Source organism: Empidonax traillii, unplaced genomic scaffold (assembly GCF_003031625.1).
Source record: "Empidonax traillii isolate 1590-97213 ecotype Southwest subspecies unplaced genomic scaffold, ASM303162v1 scaffold201:size1909950, whole genome shotgun sequence".
Taxonomy (NCBI): domain Eukaryota; kingdom Metazoa; phylum Chordata; class Aves; order Passeriformes; family Tyrannidae; genus Empidonax; species Empidonax traillii.
In genome coordinates, this window is record NW_020955394.1 from 1,266,660 (window position 1) to 1,282,823 (window position 16,164).

Consider the following 16,164-nt stretch of genomic DNA (forward strand, 5'->3'; position numbering starts at 1 on the left):
GCAAACCAAATGAAGAGCAGGCTGGAAAACTAATATTTTTTCCAAAATAGCTGTTAAAAAAGCATTTTATGATGTCATGCTAAACCAAGATGTAAAAGCAGAGAAGTTATTCATGGATTCAGTTGCTATTGTAGAAGAGCTTTCCATGCACTTTGCCATACAGCAGCAGGCTGCACAGAACTGCTGTATAAAATCTTTACTTTGTTTTCAAGACTGCAAAAAAGGAATGCACTGCTGAACCAAAGGAAAATTAAACAGATCCGTGCACCTTTGCCAATACTACCATCTAGGATAACTCTGGAACACCACCTTCCCACTGCTAGATATTTATTTTCTATTTAATAAAAATTTGTAAGGATTTTATTGTACATGCTACTTATGAGACTCTTCTTTCTAAAAACTATTACCTATATTGGATATTCTGAAACAACTTCTTTTTCATGTAGCTATTCTCATCACTCACTAAATATAAAGCACGGAGCTGTTCTGTAGGAACTAAATGAACTCTGCTTGGTTCAGTACATGAAGGGCCAGCAGAGAAATATAACTTCATTCCACCTTTTACAGAATCCTGATTCTAGATTTCAGTGGATCAGAGCTGACTTTTTTGAACTTTGGCAAGTTCTCTTCCTTCTTTTTCACTCAGGTTACGTCTATGCTGTCTCTTAACAGTAGTGCAAACCAGACTGTAGTGAAGCTGAGAATCTGTCTGAGAAGCTGTTGAAAATAAGAACTGAGGCTCTGAAAAAATCCCAGAATTATGGACATAGTAATCTGATAAAATAACAAAGAATGAAAGCATGGTTACCATGAAAATCACAGTAATAAACAGTCTCTGGGTAATCACAGTGTTGAATAATCAAACTATACTTTATTTCAGAAATATCAAAACTACGTTCAAGAAAGCTAAAATCTTCAGTTACTGGAGAAGCAATAAAATAATCTGCAGAGGAATGTCATGCCAATTGCAATAACAAACATTTACAGCACTGCTTCTGAATAGCATGCATAGTTAACCATAGACAGAGTTATGGCAACAAAAAATGCTATGTGTTAACACTTGAAAACTTTAAATATAAAGGGAAAACATGAATAAGAAATTTTGGTAATAAGAAAAAATATATGTCCAAAAATCTTTATTAAACACTGTACAAAACAAAATATTGCACTTTTAAATCAGACAATAAATATCTACAAAAGTATCTTACAAATGTTTTATTTTAATTTAAAAAAAAAAAAAAAGGCTTAAACAATCAAGACCCATTGCTGATTTTGAAGATAATGATCAGGAATATCCTCTCCTTGCAGTCAGCCTTGGACACAACAGTCCACCTTAAACATTTTCTATACAGTAGTGCTAACCTAATTTTCAGTGATGCAAACCCTGTGCAGGAATGCTGTGTGTGAACTGCTCTAACAGCACACCCACTCACCAGCCTGTAACAGCTCAGTGGTGTAACACAAGAGCCAAGTCAATGCAAGCACTCAGGCCTCCAATGTGAGCACTAGTTTGGAAATTACAAAAGAAAAAACCATCTATTTTCTGCCTCCCATGGGTTTCCCTCTGCTTACAGTCCGAATCAGACAATTTGCAATATGGAAAATAATTTAGCCAGGAATATCATAATGAGAATTTATCAACTTGCAAGAGACTCAGATGGTTAATGGTCACGATGAAAAGCCATCTTGATGGAAAACTGCTCAAAATAGACTTCTTTCACTTGTTTATCTTCATAATTAATAATTCCTCCTTGGACATTTTTCCCCATTAATGGAGAAAAATAAAATGATTATTCAAGACAGGAAATCTGACAGCCGTGTTTGGCCAGTTATTGGCTCCCCATTTGACTTCATGGGCAAGAGAACAGTGATCACAAATGTTTCCTTCACAGCTCTGACAAGGAAGCCTTCTGTCTAATTTATTATCAGTGCTGAAGTGTAATCACGCCAGAACTTCGATCGTACTTCAGAGACTGGAATTAGAACAGAAACAATAAAATGTGACACCTCATTTATTCAAAACAGCTTTGAAAATTGTATCAGCATTGGTAGTGTCTTTTACTGCATACACATAAGTACAAGCATGAAAAATTGAATGTGCTTCTGTGTATCCATCTCACAGCTAATATCAGTAAAACATATCCTGTGAGATCAACTCTTCAGCTCAAGCTGTTTATGAAAATGAGGTTGCTGCCAAAAATTTTACAACTACAAGCCACAGCTTCTATGAATTTAAAAACTGTATTAAATATAATAAAAAAAATGAAAACCTAGGGGTCAATAGTTGCTGCATTTCAAAATTTCTCACAGTATTTTTGTGACTTTTTCTCTCAAGTTAAGGACAGTAAGCCCTATCTGGTGTTTTTAGGTAATGCCTTTTTCCCCTGATAAAATTATGATGTGATGGCCTGTAAAATGTTACAGATGATATACCATGCTATTATCTTGCTAATCCAGATACGAAAATGTTTAAAACATTAAAAGTTCCATTGCGAAGAGTGAGTAATAAAAGTTCCCCCCAAAAATACCCTGTCCAGCACATCAATCTGTAATACTGGTTTTTTTCATTAGCCCCACGTTTCCATTGAATTGTTACAACTAATGTCTCATTTCCAAGTATATACTTCGAGCATGTTAGATTAATGGACCTCTCTTCTCATCTCTTCACTGCAGCATCATGAACTTGCCATAGAGGACTTACATTTCTTGACATGAATGACAACATCTTTGTTTGTAGGTGTCTATCAAGCATAACTTTAGTTGCTTTACAAATGTACAGTAGTGAGTTGTATCCTTGCATTCGCCTTCTGAAAAATATATTTACACATTACAAGGCTTTATAATGAACAAAAGAGAAATAGCAGAACTTGTCACTGTAATTGCAAACAACTGATGGATTCCTGGTAGGTTTGTAATTATTTTACTGTGCATTCCTGGCAACAGCTAAACAAGGTCACAAGAGGTGTGATCTTGCTCCATTCATTTACTTATTGTCCGTTTCTGAACACTACCCCATCTTGGAGGAATTAACAGCTTGCTCAGAGACTTGTGAGTCACAACTGGCACAGTCATGTAGGGAAGTTTGCAAAAAAACAACTTCCTAAATATCCTGTTTCTAAAAGTGCTTTTGAGGCTTTAATATCAAACTGGCCTACTTAGACAAAAGTAACCCCAGGATTATGAAGTGCTCCTTGGAGAGGATAGTTTTACCTTTGATGTACAATCAAATGCTTGCAGAATCATTAGTGTACAACTGTGAGTCACTTTCTAATATAACTGCTACAAACTATTACTATGCTCATATTTAAATAAACATTTACATACTGCCACAGGATGTGACACTGCAGTGTTGCCAGGTCACTGGTCTCTTCCTCCATCCACAATACTGATCAGCCACAGGTTTGTTACTCTGTCTGTGTACGCAGTACACTCGTCTTGACTGAAATCCGCTCCCACAGTCCACACTGCAAGGCCTCCAAGGGCCTGTCCTCCAATAGACATCACACGCCTCTGAAGAACAGTTTCTTCTGACAGGAGGCCTGTGGAGGGAAATAAGTGGCAGTTAAATCTTTGCTTTTTTGCTAAATCCTTATTCACAGAGTGATATACCCAATACTGAAAGGGGTGTCTGGAACTGATTAGCCCACACCTCCTGCTCATAGCACAGTCTACTAGACCAGGATGCTCAAGATCATCTCTGTGTTTTGAAGAGGCTCCACAACTTTCCTGGGTAACCTGTTCCAGTTTTTTCTTATATTTAAGTTGAATTCCCTGGATTTAATTTTGTGCCCATTCATCACACCTCCTCACTCATGAGGGATTAAAGGACAAAGCCCTGTGTCTTTAAACCAGAAAAAGTGTTTTACCTTTTGGAAAACTTAACTGACCCTGAAACACTGCATACTGGATGCTCCAAGTTTTAGTGAATAACCTCTCTGGGGTTCCTGAATTCATCCACTGTGTACAAAGGGATAACTGTTACTACCTCCCTTCCTTGTGTTTGATACGAAAGAATTTACATATCTATACTGCATTGACAATCTTGTACCTTTAATCTGATCATCTAAAGAATCTAATTTGTAACTTCTTCGAACTGTTTACCTCTTTCTTTCATCACAAGAAAAGTTTGGCACCAAAGATCCATTACGAAGTTGACATATAAAATGACGATGCTGTAAACCTACAGGGCGGCCTACACAGCGACCAGAACACTGAAAATGGAGAGAAAAAGGAACAACCAAATTAATAACAATAGAATTACCCTTCTAGGCAGCTACCCAACTACAGCTACACAGCCCAGCCATAATTCCTGCTCTGTGTTTCTCCTTCTTCAGCCCTATCACACCTCAGTTTGGATAAAGCCTAGATGTTTTAGATTCTGCGTGTACAATTTCACCAAGACACTGACTTTCCTGCTTATTTCTAAAGCTAAATCCATTGTTTGCTCTCATAAGGTCACAACACTATTGCTACAATGTTCTTTTTGTACCTCTGACAATCACAAACTTGCCTTGCTGAAACCTGTCTTGGGAACGTGGCAACAGTAATTCTAAGTCATTACTTTGCAGATCACATAATAAATACTATTGCCATTTAATGTCCATAATTATAAAAATTGTATCAATATGAACACAAGTTTACTGCATAAAGGAAGAAACAGAAAATAAAGGAAAACTGTTCTATGCAGTAAACATTGTGGCAACTGCTGTTGAAGTACATTTATATGTTTTCTTCGGGGATTTCAGAAGAACAGCTATGCAAACTGTGTTCTTATAAGACTGAAATAAAAGCAATATACTAGCTTGGAAAATGGAATACATCATAATGGCATAGCTTATAAAATATACTGAAGCTGATACTCTGGTTTTGGGTCAAGTCTTGAACAAATGAAAGTTGCTCAGATATCACAAAATGAAAAAAAAAAAAACACAACAAAACAAAACACACACAAACCCAAAAAACCAACCAACCAACCAACAACCAAAAACCCCAAACAAAAAACCCAAACCAGGATTTCTAATTGACTGGTCTGAAAGTTAATTACAACTACTGCCACAGAGCTCCTCCCCTGCGCAAGAGGAAAGATGTTCAGCCAACAGTGTGATGACACACACTTTATAATATGTGGAGTTTCAAGACAAACGCTGTGACTTACCTGTCCCTTTGTCTGCATTGGTCCCACTGAACACGAGTGGCCCGTGCAGGGTTTCCTCCCCACAGGCCGATCCCTGTGTGTACAAGCTCCTGGCAGCAGTGTCAGCACGCTGCCATTGCCTTTCATTTGTTGACACGTTAGTTGTCGACGGCGAAATCCATTGCCGCAAGATGCAGAGCACTCAGACCACGGACCAGCCACCCACCTACAGGACATTTCAGTAAGAAGGACAGTGTACTTTTTCAACTTCTAAAATGGACGGTACCAACTTATTTACTACTAAGGTGACAGGTATCGTAACTCATCCGAATTTATTACGCAGACATCTTGCTAGATGGTGGCTCAAGCAGAATATATTACTTATTGATTAGAAGTTGCAAAGATTTAGTCTGTCTTGGCAGCTAGGAACAACACTGGGGAGGCAGAAGGTGGTAATAAAATCTATGTACTTGATCTTTTCATAGGTCTAGGCTAGAAATACAGAATGGGACTTTATGTGTAGCACAACAGTGATGACAGGAAAAATGTTCTATTCTCTTCAGCAATTACTTAATTTTCTCACAGTCAAACAGCCTATATCCCTTCAAGGAAGATTAATCTTTTACAGTGTGCACCAGTTCATTTCTCTCTCTCTTAAAGCTCAAGTATTTTTGCAAACGTTTGGTGCAGTGCATGCCCAGCACAGCACAAGTTAAGTACATACTCAAACCTTATATTTGCTTAACTGTATTCTCTGCTGTGAGAGAAAGAAGTGATTAAACACATGCAAAACACTTTGAATCATAAGGGCCCATGGCACTGACCGTATGTCTAAAGCCTTAAAAATTCTATGGATACTTTCTAAAGAGCTGCCTTGGGATGAGAAGGTTGAGCAGAAATCAGTAAGTGTGGAAATGGGAAGGGAAGTCTGGACATTTTGCACTTCCCTCCCAGGACAGTAATCACAGCGAGAGGAGAAGTTATAGGCACCAAGAACCAGACACAGGGCTATTTTCCATATTTTCCAGGCATCAGAGACTCTCCTGTACAGAATGCATGGAATACTTCGTAAAAAAGAAGCAAGGTACATAAAAAAGAATACATGTACAACTGAAGGCAGAGTTAATTATGTTACTATACACACAGTTCCCTTCCAGTGGTGAATATATAAAGCCAAATTAAAAGCAGAAGAAATCAAAGCATTCTAAAAGACAATTCAGTGCCCACACTGTTTAGCCATATGAAACAACTGATTTGTTTTTGCTGTGAATACTCCGAGTCCAGTGATTAAGTCATGCCCTGCAATTCACTGAAAGCATGACCTTGCTCAGGGGAGCATCGGGTCCTCTTTTTATCCTCCTGCCATCTGCTCCACAAGGCTGGAGTTAGGAGGGAAACCTGCAACTTAATCTGTTTTTCGAACTATTGGTTCTATTTCAGTATCTTTCCACTGGTAAAACGTTTGCTTTCTATGGGCTGGCTGGAGTTCAGTCTCACAATTTAAGATGATCTGATTTTTGGCTGCTAATAATGAAATATAAACAAATTTCTCCTGATATAAATCTGTTGCTATGTTTTCTGCATTTAGAACAGAGTGAGAACATACTGGCACGATGCACTCCCACGATGTCAGTTAAGGTCTTAACTCTTCTCTCCCAACATTTTCCAGCGAGGGACAACTCCAAAATGTGTGCATCCCTCACAGATTTTTACATTGCTACAGTGATGGCCAATTCCTTAAAGCAACAGAAAGCACTTGTTTTCAGGACTCCTGGGGGGTTTCCTGCTAATGACCTAGAGCAACATCTTGTTGGGTTGGAATGCTCAGTGCAACTCAAGCAGTTTAGAGGTCAAGGTTTGGCCTTTGGATGCTGAGGTGTACTTGTCTGCAATATAATTTATTTTCAGACCCATGATCACAAGGTACCCCAGTCGATCTGGTGAGAAAACTGGCAGGGAAGGTCATGTAAGGAGCACTGTGGTGAGGGGTATTAGAGACAAATGAGGCATTCCTCAGTCAGCATCCTACTCAGAGCTTTGCTGGCACAACTGAGAGCAGGTGAACACAGAGTATCCTGGCTGCTCTAAATGTTAAGAGTTTTCTCCCTGTGGGGTGGCACAGATTCCACAGCGTCTCAGAGAGATCTCCAGCTTAGCTTTTGAGATGTGATAGCAGCACGACTTGCTGCAGCAGCATGAAGACACACTCAGATCTTACTTATTCAGCTGAATCAAGTGTTTCCCTCCTTGCTGGTGGATCCATTATCACATCTCTCATGCTTCAGGGTTCATGATGAAATAAACCCCAGATTTCAGATTTAGATCATAAACACAGAAATTTCACAGAAAAAAACCACAATTTCAGGAGGTTGTAAGTGCATTGTAATACACTTAGAGCACATGGAAATAGAGTACAAAGGAGGTTACCTGGCAGGGCAGTCCTCTGTGTTGCATGACTCGTGAATAACCACTGGCTTTTGCAGCTCTCTGCATTGGGATTCATTTACTTTCTGTCTCTCTGCGTTCATGCACTGGATCCTTCTGGAGCGGGTTCCTGAATGCCCACAGCTCGCAGAGCAAGGACTCCACTCAGCATATTCCCAGGCATAATCTAAGAAATGCAATTGGAGGCAGTGTGAGAGAGGAACTGTACAGTGGAACTGTGTCACATTTTGATTGATTTGGCAGCACGCTCTGTAGGCTGGATAGATATTGCATCCTCTGTAAAAAAGCAAATATTTCAGCATTATGAAAAGGGACCATGAGCCAAAGTAGAATTTAGCCCCATTCAGCTTCCCCTCAAGTTCAGCCCTTACCTATGAGCATGAAGCTCTCTAAAAAGCAAATGGGATCAGCATATGTGCACTTGAAGGGCAGAACCTGGCTCACAGTAGGAACTGATGAGCTTCTTTTAAAACTTTCATAACATTTTTATATAATGAGCATTAAAAAGAGGAAACCGTAAATCAGGCTCTCCAGGTTTCATGCTGTTCTACAATAAGTTTATTCTGAAGAAAACTCATCTTACTCCAGACACCTCACATAATTTCAGGATTTAAGAAAATCCTGTACTAAACTACAGAGGAGTATTTAATGCAAAAATAATTTGCTACTGAGGCATCTGGCAAGATGAAAAAGGAATTTGTTTTAAAGAGCGTTTTATATTAAAAACCGATCACTTCTAACCATTACTACCTTTATACTTACTCACAATTCCACACTTACTCTTTCCTCCAAAATTTTTTTTGACACTTGGTAAAAGATGAAGTACTATGCAATATTGACAGATCTTTATGTGATCACAGAAGGAGTCAGGTTTTTCTATAATAACCAAGAATAATTGATAGCTACCAGCTGTGTCCACAGGCTCACTCTTCCAGCACATAATGAATTCTTTAACTTATTGTTTTTCAATGTTTCCTTATTACTTCTGGGTTTCTTAAAATAATACAAAAGGGCCTTTTTCAAAATAGAAATAGTTAAATTTACTGACTGCAGCTATGATGGAGAGACTGTATTGTTTGTTTAACTAGGATGATACTACTCAGAAGTGCCCTCAATATGCCTACTGTGCAAAAACCACCGAAGGAGATTATGCAGTCTCACAAATGCTTGGATATTGCCACGATGAAACATTTACATAAGTGTCAATCAGAGTTAAAGCTCTCAACTACAAAATGGAATCACCCCAGAATACTGAGCAATCTGACTGGGAAAGGGGATTGGACAACCCCAAGACAGGTGAAGAGTTCAATACCTGGCTAGAACTGTTCAGCTCTAGATTGGGATCAAGGACTGGACTTACTTCTTGTTAAATTCTATTAGTATATTTTTCTGACTCAGTTCATTAATATTTTTACTTAATTTTTATTTTTAAAATGAATGTTTTGATCATAGATATGTCTCAGTAAAATTGCTTTGCAAACGTAACTGACTCTCTGACCCCAGACACACCAGAACCATCCTCACCCAGGAAACAGCCACTGAGAATATCCTCATACACAGTGTAGGGGATCTGATCCTACTGCTTGAGCCCTTTGCACCATACGCCAAATCATATTGACAGGTTAAGAGATAAAACACATACAAAACCTTTGAGTTTCAACAGACACTTGTTTTTAAATCTGATTTGCATTCCCTGGGAATTGACTGGTCAGAATTTTTTTTTTTTTAAATGTCAAAGGGAGTGTGATGCTTTGCTGCCAGACTCTTAGGAGGATCTAACTATAACTGGGCTTTAAAAATACAATGTAATTAATTTCTAAAGTACTTAAAATGTTTAAAGCTTCATAAAACATTTGCAGATACAGATGACTGTCTTGCTGGTGCATATATAAGATTCTTCTCAACTTCATATACAATCCTCAGTTGTGCATTTCATAACCTACTAATGTGGTTTTTGTGCAAACACATTAAATGGAGAACGTTACGAGATATTCTTGAGGGAAAGAAATCAGTGAGTGTGCCCTGGTACATTAATGTGTTTCAGGGTGACTGCAGTAAGATCACTACCATATTTATCATAACGATGCTGGATTATGACAATTATATTAAAACTATTTTGATCATAATGAAGGTATTTCCAAAGGTGACCTCAAAGTCAGTTTTGTTTCAGTTTGGTGGGCTATCACAGCAGCAATTTGTACCATTCGTTGGAGGAGAAGTGCCTGCCTGATTTAAAAAAGCTTAAGCAGAAAGACCTGTTCTCTCAGCTTCTCAGATATACAAGTAAGAAATCAGAACCCCCACATGATATTTGGATACACATTAATTCCCATATCCAACTCTGAGTACAGGCATTGTCTATTGACTTAAATGGGACTATTCACATATGTGAAGTTAAACACGTATTCGTGAATTACTTTCAATGCACAAAAGCAGGTTAGTTTTCAGGAAAGTCTCTACAGAGTGAAAGAATATGCTTTAAAATTCAAGAATTTGTCATATAATTTTCAACAAACCTTCCTTCTTGACATTTACCCAAACTGACATTAGTTTTGCACTAGCTGAAGTCCAGCATCGGAATTGTCCAGCAAATTGACCAGAGTTGGTGTTCACCTCTAGGATACGACCCCCAACCAGGGTTCGGTATTCCAAGGTCTTAACTTCCTCAATTGGACTATCTCCAAAAAGCCAGTGGACTGGATGTCTGTAGCTGGGCAGCACCGGGCAACCTAAAAATCAACAGGATTTTAGCAGGTTTTTCTAAACACAGTGAAATGTTTGTGAACAAGGATGTATGAATGTGTGATTCTACATAAAGGACATTACCATTCTAATTAAAAACAAGCATATGCATAAATTCACTGAAGTCTGAGCTATGGCCCAAAATCCTGACTGCCCCTTGAGGGATATCAGGTCTGTGGTAACACTTAATACACTTCTTTATATTTTCCCTTTCAATAAGGTCTTATAAACTTAATTTCTATATGAACAAAGTGGATGGGGGGGAACCATTATTTAAATGGAATGAAGATTTCATCCCAGACTATACAGTATGCAAATAGGTCTGTAATTAAAGAGATTTTATCTGTTTGGTGAAAAGAATCATGAACACATTGAACAAAATTACTGCATTTTCACCCCATGGGCACAAGCAGGGATGCAAACAGAGGCCTTCATTTAGACAGGGAAAAAAACCCAAACATTTCCAGAGCCCAGCTGAACCCCCTCCCATGTTTTTCAAGTGAATCTCAAAGAGTAATTATGCAGCTTTGGTGTCACAATGAGTCACCTCAAGATGCCTAAAAGGTCAACCTTCCAAAATATTTTTTGAAAAGCTGAACAAAAAAATTACTTTGTGTCTTACTCTAAGGCTTCCTCCATGATAAAAGAAAACTGAGGTAGAGTTAGGAAATCCAGGTGGTCACCAAACTCTTGGGAATTACACTCACTTTTTCCATGGAGCCCCCTCCAATTTAAATAAATAAATAAATAAAATGACAAAGCAGAAAAGACAACACACCTATTCTTAATGGATCTCCAGGTACCACAGTGACATTTGTACCAATTCCAGATGCCATTATGACACGCTTTCTTCTGCTTCCCTTTGATAATTGAGTGTTACTCTCTGTAAATCTTTGTTCTGTAATACAATGCATAAGATTTCTTCTTACCAAGAATTAAATCATGATGCTAAAAAAAAAAAATAATCAAAATATCCAGCATGCTAGTCATGAAGCAGAAGGATAGTAGCACTTTGCCATTCCTTAGGATCAACTTCATGTATGCCCATATAACAAATAAACTTCAGATATGTAAGCAGGGAAACACAGAAAATATTTGTTTTTGCAAGCTCCTACATTAATCAAATTTATTGAATTTAACAGAAAAATAGGCCTGTAACACTAAGTGTAAAAACAAGATTTACAGGATGTATTTCCTGGTTTTCATGCCAATGTTATTTATTGTTTCATTACAAGCCATTAACACACAGAAATTTTAAGAAAAATAATTCTCTCTGAGGAATTCTCTCAGGTCAGTTCCTCTGTTCCATTAGATGGAATTAAGACAAAGTGCTACAACAGAAAAAAGGAGAAAATCTTTTAAAATCTCATTATGCACACAGATAGCATAATGTATGCAGAATCAAATGCCTATCACTATACCAACTCCTCCTTTTTATCATATGCCGGCAGAGTAACTGCCAAAAATGTGGGCAATCTGTCACTAATGCACAGTTCTTACCACTTAGTCAACAATTCTGTTCTGATGAATGTACATACTACCCATAACTCTTCCTCCAGAAGGGTTTAAATCTTTTGCTACATTCGAACTTCTATGGATCATTTTACACGGTTAAACCCTTTTCCTCAGTGTGCAATGTCTGTGCTAAGCCTTCTGCTTGTCTGTAAACACTGGGGCAAAACAAGTCTAAAACCACAGCGATGCCAATCCCATGGCCAAAAGACCGGTTGCCATGTCAGGCCTTCGGAACTTCTATTGGAAAGGCTGCACAGACTTTGTGCTACTGCTGGACTGCCCTGGTCAGGCAGTCAATGCTGCAGCCAAGACCAAAACCCGATGTGATGTCGTTTTAGACAACACTGAGCCAGTGCAATCTGCAAATCCTGACAGCAGAAGTCCTCCCATTTCACTGCAGTCCTGCACAGCCAAAAACTTGCAGAATTTGGCCCTCTCCTATCCACTCCGGATTTATTTAAACTCATGTCACGTGATCAGGAATAGGAACGAAGTTCAGACTCTTGTGAGCAATCTTCCAGTCACGTCATTGTAATAATATTCCTCTCTGGAACATCCAAATTTTTCATGCACTCCAGGAAAACTGAAACCAGGAAGGCAGCTTCAGCCTACACTCATCCTCACACAGAGACTCATATTATGCCTCTGGAACGTCTTCCTCGGCCAGCAGACCCAAACAGCTACAGCCTGCCCTCCATGTGTGCCCAAGAAAGAGAGCTTTGTAGCAGGACTGGCCATGGGGAGCTGTGCCGCTCTTTGTACAGCAAAATAGTGAGAAAGCTCATCTCTAGAGCCAAATGATCCATTTACTGCAGTGATTTGCAAGGTAAGATTGTATTATACAGTATTACATTATTAATCTACTTACAAAAGGGTATTATACATGGAGTTTTTCTTTACATTTTCTATTCTGAGAGTCAGCAATTCACATTCAGAATTTTTTTTCCATGTCTCTACATTTTACTGGTCTCTATAATTAAAAACCCCAACGCAACAAACAAAACAAAAACCAAATCCCAAAACCAGTCTTTGCTTTCATTTCCCTGCATTTCCCTGCAGATTTTCTTAATGCTCAAGCCTGCCCTGTTTCCCTAGATAAAAGCACTGGGAACAATGTAACATGACAGTGGATTTAGTTTCTAATGTGTCAGCTGGTTTAAGGGGTGATATTTGTTGCCTGGAAGCAAGAAGATGGAATAACCTTGAAGTGACGAGTCAAACTGTCTCTTCGTAGATCCACATTACAGGAAACACAAAATAAAGAACAGATCACAGGGAGTCAGATGCAATCAAAAATTCCAAATTCCTAATAAAGTGCTAAGTATCCCCCCAGCTATTTTATTGTTTAATTTTGATTATAAAGTGTCTCCCTGCTGTTATCAGTAAGGAATTGTCATTTGGCACTTACCAGTTATTTGGAGAACAGAGGCAGCTTCGGCTTTTCCGAGAGCATTAGTTGCTCTGCAGGTGTATGTTCCTGCATCTTCATAGGAAACATTCCTCAGAAATAAAGAGCCATTCAAAACCAAGAAAGAATTGATTTGTAGAACGTCTTTCCTCTTCAACCATGTTACGTTTGGTTGGGGAACACCTTTAAAATGCAAGTAATTAAAGCATTTATTGTGAGAGAGAACCGAAGGGTTTATATTGCTAACTGATGCCACAACATCCAAGAATCCCAAGTTTCCATTGTCATTTCACAGAGGGGGAAAACCAAAATAAAAACATTGCAACAAAACAAGCACTTCTCACACTCACAAGAAAATTTCTCAGTTTTGAGCCTTCCTAGTAATTCAGCACCTCACTAAGATTAAAGATTAAAGTTAAGTACTGTAAAGCCAAGCTCATGGACAGCTTTAAAAACTGTTACCAGTTCTACAAAAGCAATGTGCTCACGTGTCTTGCTGCTGAACAAGATGTGAGACCATTAAATCCAGTCAGGACTAGCTGATGTAAAGGTCTGCACAGACCCTTTACATTCAACTTTTCTATCAAAATACATGAAGAAAGGAAGAAATATTCAATTTCTCATCAAAAAGAAAGAAAAAATAAATATATTTCTCTTGCAGAATATATTTCTCTTGCAGAAAAAAAATAGGGTGTATTTATTAATTAGATTAGAAAATAAATGTGGTCAATTTATGCCAAAAAGACTCCTGAAGACTTCTCCAGGTTGCAGATGTGATCTATACAACTAGTAACAACAGTGTGAAGGGAAAAGAACAGAAAGAGGGGCTCAGCTGTTAAGCAATCTCAGTTACCGGGGCATGGAAAACCAAAGGTCTATCATCATTCCTGCTGTAACTCTTGAGCTGTGAGAACCTCGGCATTTGCAGATAACTTGTCATTTTAAATTTTAATCAACAAAGTACTCTGGACATTTATTTTTAATGAGATGATTTTTCCACTGGCACAGTACCAGAGGGAGGACTTCTACTGTTTTACACTCCTCAAACATCTGCCTTTAAAAAGATATTTTGCTGGTTGGCAAACCAGACACCTCATCGCTTGTGCTCTGGTTGAGCTGCTGCAGCAGAAATGCTCTTTCCAAGTTCCAAAATGCTCGGGAAGTCACTGGGTAGGTTGATGTACGTGGCACAGTGAGCAGCCACAGAGGCACACAAAGGTGCAGGGAAGCGACAAGTCAGAGCAGATAAACTGTCTTTCACTTGAACTCTTTTTCTTGCTAAATACATCGGCCAGTGCTCACTGGAGACTACCAAAACAGGTTCTGCCACAGAAGCCGACCCGAGGTTTGGACATTTGGAAGTTCCAGCCATATTCAATGCTAATTCAGACTCCTCTCTTCACAGATCATTGTGCAGTATTACTTTACAGATGATGTCTTCATGATGTGGAATGGCCTTTAGGAACAACTTTAGCATTTCAATCACTGGCTTAGCACTTCCAACGCACACCTCAAGTTTTTCCTTTGCTGTAATAGGAACCAGACATACTTTTTGGAACCTGCTATTTCACTGAAGAAAAAAGCTCCCCCCGCCATTTTGTCTAGAAAGGCAGCAGAGAGAAACACTTTTCTGCACAATCACAGGTTTTATTCTAGACAATTTAGCAGCTGTTTGGTTCTTTTAAACTCATGTAGGTTTGTATTTTACTGAAGGAAGCTGCATAAAACAAAGTACAGATCTGCAGAGTGCATAGGGGTTCAAAACCCAGGCTGTTTTTCAAGTTTCCAAAAGAAGCTTTATGCCACTTTGAAAAATCCTTTTGGAATTAGGACAAGGTCTTGTTTTAAGGGTCTTTTTTCCATTTTACCCCAGCTTTCTGGCTGAAGTCTATCATTCTCAGACATATTTTTCCTTTACAGTGTAATTTCCATGGCCATTCAGGAGTATATAGTTACTATGCAGATGGGCTGAGGAAGTGGGGTGAGGATGCTAAGCTGTTCAAATATAAGGCCTAAAGGTTTGCAGCGAGACTAACATCACTGGCACCAAAATCCAGCAGAGCAATCAGAGTCAAAAAGATGCCAGAAGCAGCACAGTTGAGATGGGACTAAAGTAAGAACTTTTAAAGTCAAATTCTACAAAACACAAAAACGTTTGGAACGGTTCAAATTTAAACTTCTGACCTGAGCCTCTATCAAACATCGGCCCAGTATCACCCCAGGATATTGTCCTCCCTCTGCTCGCACAGCAGCATTTAGAAATGGAGCTCATTCCAGAGATTTAACTAAAGTAAAATACTTCCAAACATGGTTTGTATCCTAGAGTTTATCCCAGAAAAACAGCCATGTCTCTATTCCTCTAGCCATGTCCTATTCAGACATATGTACAGCCTTTTAAAACCTGGGGGCTGGAGTTCAGTTTGCAGAAATCTGCAGAATAGCTTTGCCACTCATTTTAAGTTCCAAACTGCATATCTGTCACACACCTTACACTCAAGTTATAGCAAATGATTCCCCTTTGTTTCTCCAAAGAGCTGTATATGTTTCTCTTTGGGGGAAACAAGCGAGCAATACCACACACACGAGTAAATCAGACCGTTACTCAAGTGAGTAATGTGAGCACACAAACGTGAACTCGAGGTCTGAGGAGCAGAAGTGCAGACAGAGCCCTGCACAGCAGCCCTGCAGCCAGTCCATCTGTCATGCACAGTGAATCCACCCAAGTGATCTTTGGGGTGCTGGTGCTTACAGGTAAAGAGCCTGTGTGTGGGGAAGCCATGGAAAATGATCAGTTAAACACATCACAGGAAAAAACAACGCTAGTGCATTATGCACAGTTATCACATGCTGTCATTTTGAAGTGGAGTTGATGTCACCTGGATACCTTCAGGGTACATCCACAAAGGTGAGCTGTTTGAGC

At 38.9% G+C, this 16,164-nt stretch overlaps 1 protein-coding gene across 4 annotated transcripts in view; it reads right to left on the reverse strand.

Annotated features, from left to right (window-relative positions):
* Positions 1–849: 849 nt before the first annotated feature.
* ADAMTSL3 (ADAMTS like 3) overlaps positions 850–16,164 on the reverse strand; it is a 177,984-nt gene continuing 162,669 nt past the window's right edge. For all 4 annotated transcript variants that reach the window (XM_027887039.1, XM_027887037.1, XM_027887036.1 and 1 more), the window contains 8 exons: positions 13,245–13,427; positions 11,100–11,219; positions 10,096–10,308; positions 7,562–7,745; positions 5,156–5,360; positions 4,102–4,211; positions 3,325–3,539; positions 850–2,807 (listed from right to left, as the gene is read on the reverse strand). In XM_027887039.1, coding sequence (XP_027742840.1) covers positions 2,698–2,807; positions 3,325–3,539; positions 4,102–4,211; positions 5,156–5,360; positions 7,562–7,745; positions 10,096–10,308; positions 11,100–11,219; positions 13,245–13,427 — 1,340 coding nt within the window. In that variant the 3' untranslated portion in view covers positions 850–2,697. The remainder of the gene's footprint in view (positions 2,808–3,324; positions 3,540–4,101; positions 4,212–5,155; positions 5,361–7,561; positions 7,746–10,095; positions 10,309–11,099; positions 11,220–13,244; positions 13,428–16,164) is intronic.